This window comes from Lichenostomus cassidix, chromosome 1 (assembly GCF_008360975.1).
Source record: "Lichenostomus cassidix isolate B80296 chromosome 1, HeHo_3.0, whole genome shotgun sequence".
Taxonomy (NCBI): Eukaryota; Metazoa; Chordata; class Aves; order Passeriformes; family Meliphagidae; genus Lichenostomus; species Lichenostomus cassidix.
Genome location: NC_139479.1, coordinates 23,501,649 through 23,511,963, shown reverse-complemented (window position 1 = coordinate 23,511,963; position 10,315 = coordinate 23,501,649). Strand labels below are relative to the sequence as shown.

Here is a 10,315-nt window from a genome sequence, read left to right as displayed (position 1 = left end):
CCGGATAGATTAGTGTTGTTTAATTAATACGGACCAACAGCGGCAGCCCCTGCCCCCCGGGGCTCCCTGGGTGGCATTTCCCCGCCGCCCGGGGGTTGGGGGGGCGCGGGGACGGCCCGCGAGCCGCGTGGGCGCTGTGACACACCGGGCGGAGGAGCGCGGAGCCGCCGCGCGTGTGCGGGCAGGGCTGACGCACTCGCGCGTGTGTGCGGGGGCGTGCGGGGGGCGCCCGCCGCTCACGCACGCCCGGAAGCTCCGCCCGGCGGGTCCGCAGCACCTGATATGGCCTCGCCGAGCTCCGCCGGCGCCCCGCCGCGTCCCGAGAGATGGCGAGGGGCAGCACCGGGGCTCGCCGGATGTGCCGGCTCTCCCCGCCGTGCCTTCGCCCCCCGCTCGCTCTGGGCTGTGTGCGCGGAGGGCAGCGGCGGCAGGGGCGGGTTCCGCTGCGCCCGAGGGGAGCCGGAGGCTGTGGGCGGGAACGCGGAGGGGCGGGAAGGGGGTGGGAGGCGAGGCTCCCGCCGTCCAACGGCGTCGCGCCGCCTCGCAGCCGAGAGCCCGCCCCGCCGCCCCATTGAGGGCCGCGGCCGTCCTTCGCGCGGCCCGGCGGCCAATGCGGGGCGGTGCCGGCGGCGGCGGCGCCCCGCCCCGTCTCGGTGTGTGAGCGCCTCGGTGAGGCGGCGGTCACGTGTTGTTTTGCTCTTTAGTTGGGGCACTCGGTGCGCGATGTGTTACTTACGGCGAAACTCCCGCCGGCGCCGGCAGCAGCACCAGCAGCAGCAGCAGCAGCGGCGGTCGGGGAGCCTTAGCGGCGTCGCCGGTACTGGAGCCGGGGAGGACGCCGGGCGGCCGCCGGCAGCACCCGCTGCCTAGAGGTGACAGCGGAGGATCCCGCTGCGGCTCCGGGCAGCCGCGCTTTTCTGCGAAGGAATAACTTTATTTTAGCCGCTTCCCTCCATCCTTCCTCTTTTGTTTTTTTTTTTTCTTTTTTTTTTTTTTTTTCTCCGTGGCGCTCGGGCCCCGGATCCGCTCAGCGTCGGCGACAGCAGCGAGAGGAGCCGGGCGGCGCTCCTGCCGCGGGGCTGGGATGGCGAGCCCCGCTGTGCTGGGGCTGCTGCCCTCCGTGAGCTCCCCGCCCGGCCCCAACCTGAACAACAACAACAACAACAACCAGGGCGTGAGGAAGTGCGGGTACCTGCGCAAGCAGAAGCACGGCCACAAGCGCTTCTTCGTACTGCGCGGCCCGGGCGGCGGCGGGGAGGAGGCGGGGGGCGCCCGGCTGGAGTACTACGAGAGCGAGAAGAAATGGAGGAACAAGTCCGGGGCGCCCAAGCGGGTGATCGCCCTGGACTCCTGCCTCAACATCAACAAGCGGGCGGACGCCAAGCACAAGTACCTCATCGCCCTCTACACCAAGGACGAGTACTTCGCTGTGGCGGCCGAGAACGAGCAGGAGCAGGAGGGCTGGTACAGGGCTCTCACCGATCTGCTCAACGAGGGCAAGGCGGCCTGCCAGGGGTCCCCCCATCGCCACCTCGCCTCCCCTTTCTCCGCCTCTTGCGGCGCGGCCGCCGCCTCCCTGGCCGCCGCCGGCGAAGACCTTAACTACGGGTTGATCACGCCGGCCACCGCTGCCTACCGAGAGGTATGGCAGGTGACGCTGAAGCCCAAGGGCTTGGGGCAGAGTAAAAACCTCACCGGCGTCCACCGGCTCTGCCTCTCGGCCCGCACCATTGGGTTTGTGCGCCTCAATTGCGAGCTGCCCTCGGTCACGCTGCAGCTGATGAACATCCGCCGCTGCGGCCACTCCGACAGCTTCTTCTTCATCGAGGTGGGGCGCTCGGCCGCCACCGGCCCCGGCGAGCTCTGGATGCAGGCGGACGACTCGGTGGTGGCACAGAACATCCACGAGACCATCCTGGAGGCCATGAAGGCGCTGAAGGAGCTGTCCGAGTTCCGGCCCCGCAGCAAGAGTCAGTCCTCCTCCTCCTCTTCCTCCGGGGGGGCCGGCGGGCCCGGCGGCAGCGGCGTCTCCGCCACCCACCCCATCACCGTGCCCGGTCGCCGGCACCACCACCTGGTCAACCTGCCTCCGAGCCAGACCGGCCTCCTCCGCCGTTCCCGCACCGACAGCCTCGCCGCCGGCGCCAGCACCAAGTGCACGCCGTGCCGGGTGAGAACGGCCAGCGAGGGCGACGGCTGCCGAGTGGGCTCTGCGGCCGGCAGCCCCATGAGCCCGGGCCCCGTGCGGACCCCCCTGAGCCGCTCGCACACGCTCAGCGGCGGCGGTGGCGGGCGGCAGGCGGGGAAGCTGCTCCCGGTGCTGGCCGGCGGCGGCGGGCTGCAGAGCAGCCGTTCCATGTCCATGCCCGCCTCCCACTCGCCCCCCTCCGCCACCAGCCCCATCAGCCTCTCCTCCAGTAGCGGCCTCGGCTCCGAGCCTGCCCACCCACATCACCCGCAGCGCCCGTCCAGCGGCAGCGCCTCCGTGTCCGGCTCCCCGAGCGACGCCGGGTTTATGTCCTTCGACGAGTACGGCTCCAGCCCGGGCGGCGACCTCCGGCCCTTCTCCTCCTCGTCCACTGCCAGCAACCGCAGCAACACCCCTGAGTCGGTGGCCGAGACCCCCCCAGTGCGGGACCCGGGGGGCGGCAGCGACCTCTACGGCTACATGGCGATGGAGAGGCCCCCGAGTGGCCGCCTTTGCTACCGGCCCTGCCCCGACGCTGCCGGCGACAGGTGCCATCGGAAGCGGACCTACTCCCTGACCACACCGTGCCGGCAGCGACCCGCCGCGCCGCAGGTCTCCTCCGCCTCCCTCGACGAGTACACGCTGATGCGTGCCACTTTCGCCGGCAGCGCCGGCCGCCTCTTCCCCTCCTGCCAAGCCGGGGCTTCCCCCAAAGTGACCTACACCCCCTACCCCGAGGACTATGGGGACATCGAGATCGGTTCTCACCGCAGCTCCGGCAGCAGCAGCACCAATCTGGGCCCGCCGGCAGGGGGGGGAGCAGGGGGAGATGATGACGGCTACATGCCTATGACCCCCGGTGTGGCCGCAGCTTTAGGGCAGGGAAGCCGGGGCAGCGATGATTACATGCCCATGAGCCCCACCAGCGTGTCTGCCCCCAAGCAGATCCTGCAGCCCCGGGCTGGGGTGGGTAGCGGGTCCCCGGGGAACGGGAGCAGCTACAAGACCAGCTCGCCTGGGGAGAGCTCCCCTGACGATAGCGGGTACATGCGGATGTGGTGCGGCTCCAAGCTGTCTGTAGAGAGCTCAGATGGAAGGCTGAGTAACGGCGACTATATCAATATGTCCCCTCGGGACCCCCAGAATGGGCCCCAAGTTCCCTCCCTCACCCCCCCAGACTTCTTTTTCGGCCCTTCAGGGCATGGGTCCAGTGAGCCCCCAAAGACCAGCTGCTACTCATACAGCTCCTTACCCCGCTCCTACAAGAGCCAGGGCTTGGTGAAGGACAGCGACCAGTATGTCTTCATGAACTCCCCGGGGAAGATGATCCCGGAGGAGGCGGTGTGTGGAGTGGGCCAGTTGTCTGCAGGCACCTTCACCCCCTCCAGCCACACGGTGCCTTCGCCCCTGCGGCATAGCCGGACCGAGAGCTTCCTGAGTCAGCGATGCCAGCGGGTGGCCCGGCCCAGCCGCCTCTCTTTGGAGACCTTGCGGACGATGCTGCCCAGCATGAATGAGCACCCTCTGCCGCCTGAGCCCAAGAGCCCTGGTGAATACATCAACATTGACTTCGGGGATGCAGCCGTCTATTCTCCCCCCTCTCTGCCTGCTGACAGCCCAGCCTCCTCCCTGGGCTCGGGCACGGGGCAGAGGCGCTCCCCTCTCTCTGACTACATGAACATTGACTTCGGGTCACAGTCACCCTCCCAGTCAGGCACGGTCTCAGTGGGCTCCTTAGAAGCTCTCTCACCAGGTTCTTCCTCCAGCACCAGCCAGCCCAGCGGGCGCTATCTGAAGGCGGCTGTGGGGGTGGCTTGTTCATCCAGCCCATCGGATGGTGGTGATTACACCGAGATGACCTTTGGCATGGCCACTACCCCACCCCAACCCATTGTTCAGAAACCAGAAAGTGCCCGGGTCACCAGCCCCACATCTGGGCTGAAGAGGCTCACCCTCTCTGGGGTGGAAGCTTTCATTCTCTCCAGCCCTCCCCCAGACCCGAACCGGGGGGCCAAAGTCATCCGGGCAGATCCCCAGGGGCGGAGGAGGCACAGCTCAGAAACTTTCTCCTCCACCACCACTGTGACCCCAGTGTCCCCCTCCTTCGCACACAACCCCAAACGACACAACTCGGCCTCGGTGGAGAACGTGTCCCTCAGGAAAAGCGAAGGCCTGGAGGAGGAGCAGGGTAGCAGTCCCATGTGCCGGGAGACCTCGGCTGGCTTCCAGAATGGCCTCAACTACATCGCCATTGATGTGGTGGATGGGTCCCTGGCAAACTGTGACAAATCCAGGTTGAAAGCCAGGCACCTCCTGAATGGGGGCATCAATGGAGTAGAGATGAGCGCCTATGCCAGCATAGACTTTCTGTCTCACAACCTGAAAGAAGCGAGTGCTGTGAAAGGTGAGTAGCTTCATCTGAGAGTGCCTGCTATGCGTGTTTGTGCTTTTGTTTACCATCACAGGGTTGTGTGTTGTCGTGTAGAGCACTGTCCCTCTTCACTTCCTTAAAAATAATTTTTATCCCTTTTTACGTGTCCTGTAATAACCAGTCTTGGAGGAACTTGGTGGCTCTTTGCATGAGGAAAAAGGTTTAGTTTTGTAATATTTCTTAACATTTCAATGCTACTGTGCTGTTATTATGAGTATATACTTCTGGGTACCCCACTAGAAGCTGCTGTTTACACAGTTACTATGAGCTGTATTCAGAGTTTTCTTACGTAAGATTTTGGAAAGTGTTCGGAAAATGTGACCAAAATAGTTTGTTAATGCAACCTCTAAGTACTATTTAAAAATGTTAAATGATTGAGTTAAAAACAGGATTATTTGACTGAGGACATCAGATTACAAAAACAATTCTTGGCTCTCTAGCTGCGAAGGTCTGTAATATCAAAATGAGAAGGATAAATTTATTATCATGGTTTTGAAATACCTTATCTCTTGCAGAAGTATTGCAGTAAATCATGGTGAGCATGGAATGTGAATTTAAAAAATGATAATTCTTTCCAGAAGTCACTATATACTTGAGTTGTTTTATGTTGTATCATATATTTCACTTAAGGGCCCACCCTGGGGTGGTGTGTAACACTGTTCAGCTGATGGCTCATGGATTGGAAATGTTGAGTGTCAAACTGAAGAAATCTGAATCTTAGAAAGGATTTAGATTTTTAGAATGTAGCTATTCCTTTAATTATGTGCTGGTTGTGCTGAAAAAAAAGGGAAAGAAACAAATACCATTCCTTCTTCCCCAAAATAGTAATCCACCTCCTCTCAGTGAGTGAGGGTTTGTACACAACTGGGGGCTGGTTGAGGAGGGGCACAGAACCGCCAGTCTTTCAAGGAGGAAAAGTTAATGATGAGACACTGTAAGGATTCTCTTGGCTCTTGAATTTATGCAAGACATGGTAGTTCAAACCCTTATGCATATATAGCTGTAATATGTGTTTATGGGTCTAGCTGGGTGAAATGACAAACCATGAAAAAGTAGTTGCTTGGAGGTCAATAGGTATTGCTATTCACGGTGCTGATGGAGGCGTCGATAACAGGTGAGCAGCAGCAGCTTCTAAGAGCCACTTGCAGTTTTCTTTTTTCTTGTGTTTCCTTAGTAGCTAGTTGATTTTGAAGAAGAAAATATTTTCTCTTTTGATAGGAAGTACAGGAAGATGGAAAAGATTAGAGATCCACCGTTTGCAGAGCAAGCTTTGAACCTAATTAAGACGAGAGGATTGTTGAATACAATGTCAGAGTTTGAAAAGATGAAGGCTTATTCTGAATGACTGGAAGGGTTGAGGGCAGAGCCTTGCTTGTCTCTTGCTTGTAGTTTTGCTGGGATCGCTTTCAGGATCCTTGTGGCTTGCCCGAGCCCGGTGCGGTGCTGCAGCCCCCCCTCCTTGCCCGGCTTCGGATGGCGGTCCCGGGCGCCAGCAGACGATCACGCCCCTTTGCTTTGCAAACGGATTTTTCACAGAAACGAGGAGCTTGTCTTGAGCCACCTACAGCCCCAATGGCAGATGAAGCCCGGTGTTGAGAAAGAGCTATTTCCACAGCATTCCCCAAACTGCTGACCCTAAGGGGGGTGGGGGCTGGTACCGGTTACCGGGAAAACCCGGCGCGGGATTGCGGCCGGCAGCAGGCGGCACGCGGGAATGGGAGCGGCGGGCGGTCAGATAAGGAGAGGGAAACGACCGCCGTCCTTCCCATCCGGTAAACAAAAGGATAATCGGTGAACGCAGCCGTGTTAATGTGGTACGCGGCTTACGGCAGAGAGGGCTCAGTGCTGCTGCTGCATGTGTTTGTCCAAGGACGGTTATAGGCTTGCCTTATTTTAATATTTAATCTGCATGTGTGTTTGTTTTTCCTCTTTCCCGTAAGCTTCTAAACGCAGATCACATGGAGGAGTGGTGCGGGGAGGCTCGTTGGGATTGACTCTATCTGTAGGAGGTGGGCTGTCTTCTCCAGCACCTCGCTTCCCTGAGAAGGGTGCCATCCTGTAGGGTGCACCCAGAGGTACGGGATGCAGGGATGGATGGATGGATGGAACCAGAGTCAGGTCAAGGTAGTAAGGAAGAATGTCATGCCACCAGCATCCTCAGCCAACAGTGGGTTGGGTACCAAAAATGGGGAATCAGGTTAATTGCACTTGAGGCAGCCAAGCTGGCAAAGTCACAGCATGGGGAAGGAGAAATACATCCCAGAAGACTTCATTGGTGTAAGTTTAATCAAAGCATTAACTTTTGCAAATTTCCTAGTTTCCCTTTTGGCTTTCATTGGGATTTCACTCTGAAGTTTGTTTATGGAAGGACTCCTGCCAGTGCTTGAAAAGGCCACCCAGCATTTTGCTAATGTATTTGAGTTTCAGACATTGTGATTTGGGAGACTACTAAGAATTTCATGCTTTACTGAGAAACATATTCCGTTTAAAGAAAACAGTATTTTGTACATAGGCAAGATTATTTTAACAGTAGTAATTCAGGTAGACTTGAAGAATTCTAGAAAAATTGATGATTTTCACAAGAGAGAGCTTATATAATAATTTTTTTTAATTTGCACTTTTTTCAAACTTTGTTTTTAAGTACATTAGAAAAGTGAGATGATTTACTTCAAAAACCAAGAGTGGTCTCTAGTAATTTTAAAATGATGGAGAATCCACTTCTATTTATTATTTAGAGCAGGAGGCTCTGGGATACAGAGTATCCAAACAAGCTCCTTGTAATTACCTTCTCAGTAAATTAATATTTTGATTTATGCAAAATACACGTAAAAAAGCAGTATGAGTTCTACCTTAAGGTCTGTAGCAGTAGTTGTATTTTCATGTGGGTAAATGTTTAAAGGGAAATTACCTGTATCATCTAAGGGTGGCTGGCTTTCACGTGTAGTGTGTTTCTTTGCTATCAGCAACTTGCCTCTGCTGCAGGGAGTGCTGTGCTTTCGGAAATCTTTGTCCATATTATCCTGTCATGGAAAGAGCACGGAGTGCATCCACAGCTGCTGTCAAAACAGAACAGTTAAAAGGTTGCTTGAAATTACTGCTTCATTTAGTTTTACTGTGTTCTGAAAACATGCAAATATTTAGGAATTGGAGAAACAATTGCCTTCATCTGATATGTAAATAAAATGATACTCTTATTGGTGGTTTAAAACTTGTTACTTGCTAATAATTAGCCTTTGTTCTTAAATTATGACTGCTTTTTTGCTTGAAAACATATGAACTCTGTATGGATTTCTTTATTTATGGAGATGTTTACACTTATTTTTCTCATATAGTATTAATTATTTATTCCAGTATATTTATGACAGATTACACTCAATAATGATGTGACTTTTTATAGTGGATCTTAGTTCTGTTGAAGTCAAATGGGGGTTTTGTCTCTGTCTCAATGGGTTTAAGATTTTACTCTTCGTGTGTAATCCTGGAATTCTTAATTAAGATTACCATTAAATTCAGTGGGTGTATAATAGGGAATTTTCATTAATCAAAGTCACCAGACGTGGGTGGGTAATCTTTAATTTTGTTTTCTTTTCCATTTACAGAGTAATCTGTAGCTTTAACTTATAAATGTTTCTAGTAGTTGGTTTAGTTTTCTAAAATTGAACAGATGCTATGTGTAATAATGCAAAAAAACTTGAGGGTTCTTTCCTTCCTGTGTTAGTTTCTTTTGCCTTGATTTGTTTGAAGAAGTCATCAACTGTAATGCATCTACTTAAGATGGTAAAAAGGTGATTTTTGATAATGATCCTCCCCCTGCACTTGCCTTGTCGATTAGCTTTTAGTTTTGTGAGGGTTTTATGGTTGCACCTAAACAATAAAAAGTCTATCTTAAGAAATCTCTTCTTCTGTCTTTCTAATGGTGTTTTAGATTGTTGAAGACATAAACTTTGTTTCCATTTTCTTTGGGATTACTTTGCACAATGAATTATATTATTAAGTTGTTCTTTTACCTCCTCTTCATATGCCAGCTGCCAAAAAATTTTGATTCTGAGGGTGACATGGGAATGTTTGTCTCTTTAAAAAATTAATGACAATTTTAAAATTACTTCTTAAAAGTATTAAAATAACTATTTGCTGTGTTAGAAATCTATACTAGTCTTTTCAAGTCTTTTTTTTTAATAAATCATTTGTGGTAGCTTCTCTTACTGTTAAGTTCTGTAAGAACATCAAACTAACAGCAGAAAGAACTGAGCTACTTTTAAGAATTTACATAGCTTGAGTTTTTAACTTAGAATTAAAAATTTGAGATTTTCTTTTAAACAAATTAAAATTCTCAAAATTCACTTACTGTCTTTTCAGATGGCACTTTATGGGTGACCAAACCAAAATGGTTAGATCTGAACCTATCAGTGCCACTCATGAAACACCAAATGTAAACTGAAATGATCTTGGATTAAATGAAGCCTTCAATATTTTAAATTATGTTGATTATAAGGGTGTCAGCTTGTTACAAGCAGATAGAATATCATGACATATATTAGACTTTTTTTTTGCTCTACACTTTAAATTATGTTTAGCTGTACTGCTCGTAGAAAGAGTGTCATGGTTACTTTGAGTAACTTAAGATAAATTGTTATAGACCAAGTTGAATGGTGGGTTTGTTCTAAAATGAACCAGTACAGTCATTGCTCAAGGCAGAGGAAATGCTTAGGTTGATGATTGCTTCTGATTACTTGATTTCTTTCAAGATAGCTACAGAGACGAACGTTCATTTGTAAATAAAAAGAATAAAGGAGTGTTTGAACAGAAAAGGTATTAAGACATGTTTTATATGGTGGGTTTTTTTTGTTTTTTTTTTTTTATGGAGAGGCTAACATGGGTTTCTTTACACTTGATTACTCTTATCTTTAAGTAGTGTTAATTACACTGGAATGCTGAAGTGGTTTCTAAGCTGAAACATAGCAAGCATTCACTGAAAAATTTAGCCAGTTACTGTATGAAATCTAACTTCCCTCCCTATTCAGAAGTTAAATAGCAGCATAGTTACATCCAGGTATTTTCTGACTATATCAGTTTTTTCCCTAACAGCACCATTAATATTTTTCTTTTTAAAGTAATAAACATCTAAAAAATGGCTATATTTGTGGCTTTTTTCTTCTATATTTGTTGAAATATAGTATGCTTTCTATACTGGTTGTCCATATGTTTTTTTTTTTTTTTGTGTCTGTGTTCATTGTGTTAGACATGATATAGTAAATTCTGTGGGAATTTTAGCATTAAGCTGATGCACTATGTGTAATAGTAAATTAAAGTGAATATGTTGACTGATTTGATAAATTAGGATGTGTAATTATGAGAGTTTCACAACTCTGGGGTTTTTTTGTAGTTTGTTACGATGTTTGCTTAGAAGTAATCTGTGTGTGCATGGAAGTCAGTATTATCTCTTGAGTTTTTAGAAGATGGTGTAGTGACCTCCAAAGTTCAGATATGTTTTCTTTGTGTGTCTGTTGTCTGGTATGTAGTTATTTTAAAAGTTTTGTGCATATGTATGTAGGGGGTCAAGAGTGGCAGCTTTGAAAAGCCAAGTTCAGCTCAATAGTGCCCTTGCTGCTGGTTGCTGAGAAGGCTGGCTTTCCTGCAGCAGAATTTTCAAAGGAAAACTTGCCTGTTTGTTTTTGTTGTTGTTTGGGGTTTTTTTT

At 50.9% G+C, this 10,315-nt stretch overlaps 1 protein-coding gene across 4 annotated transcripts in view; it reads left to right on the top strand.

The window, feature by feature from the left end:
* The first annotated feature begins 686 nt into the window (after positions 1 to 686).
* The window catches only part of IRS2 (insulin receptor substrate 2), a 35,484-nt gene continuing 25,855 nt past the window's right edge, over positions 687 to 10,315 (top strand). For 2 of the 4 annotated variants that reach the window (XM_085052803.1, XM_085052808.1), the window contains exon 1: positions 687 to 4,592. In XM_085052803.1, coding sequence (XP_084908929.1) covers positions 1,085 to 4,592 — 3,508 coding nt within the window. In that variant the 5' untranslated portion in view covers positions 687 to 1,084. Of the gene's footprint in view, positions 4,593 to 5,837; positions 8,791 to 10,315 lie in introns of those variants that run through there. The other 2 variants (XR_014850105.1, XM_085052789.1) reach the window with 2 other exon arrangements.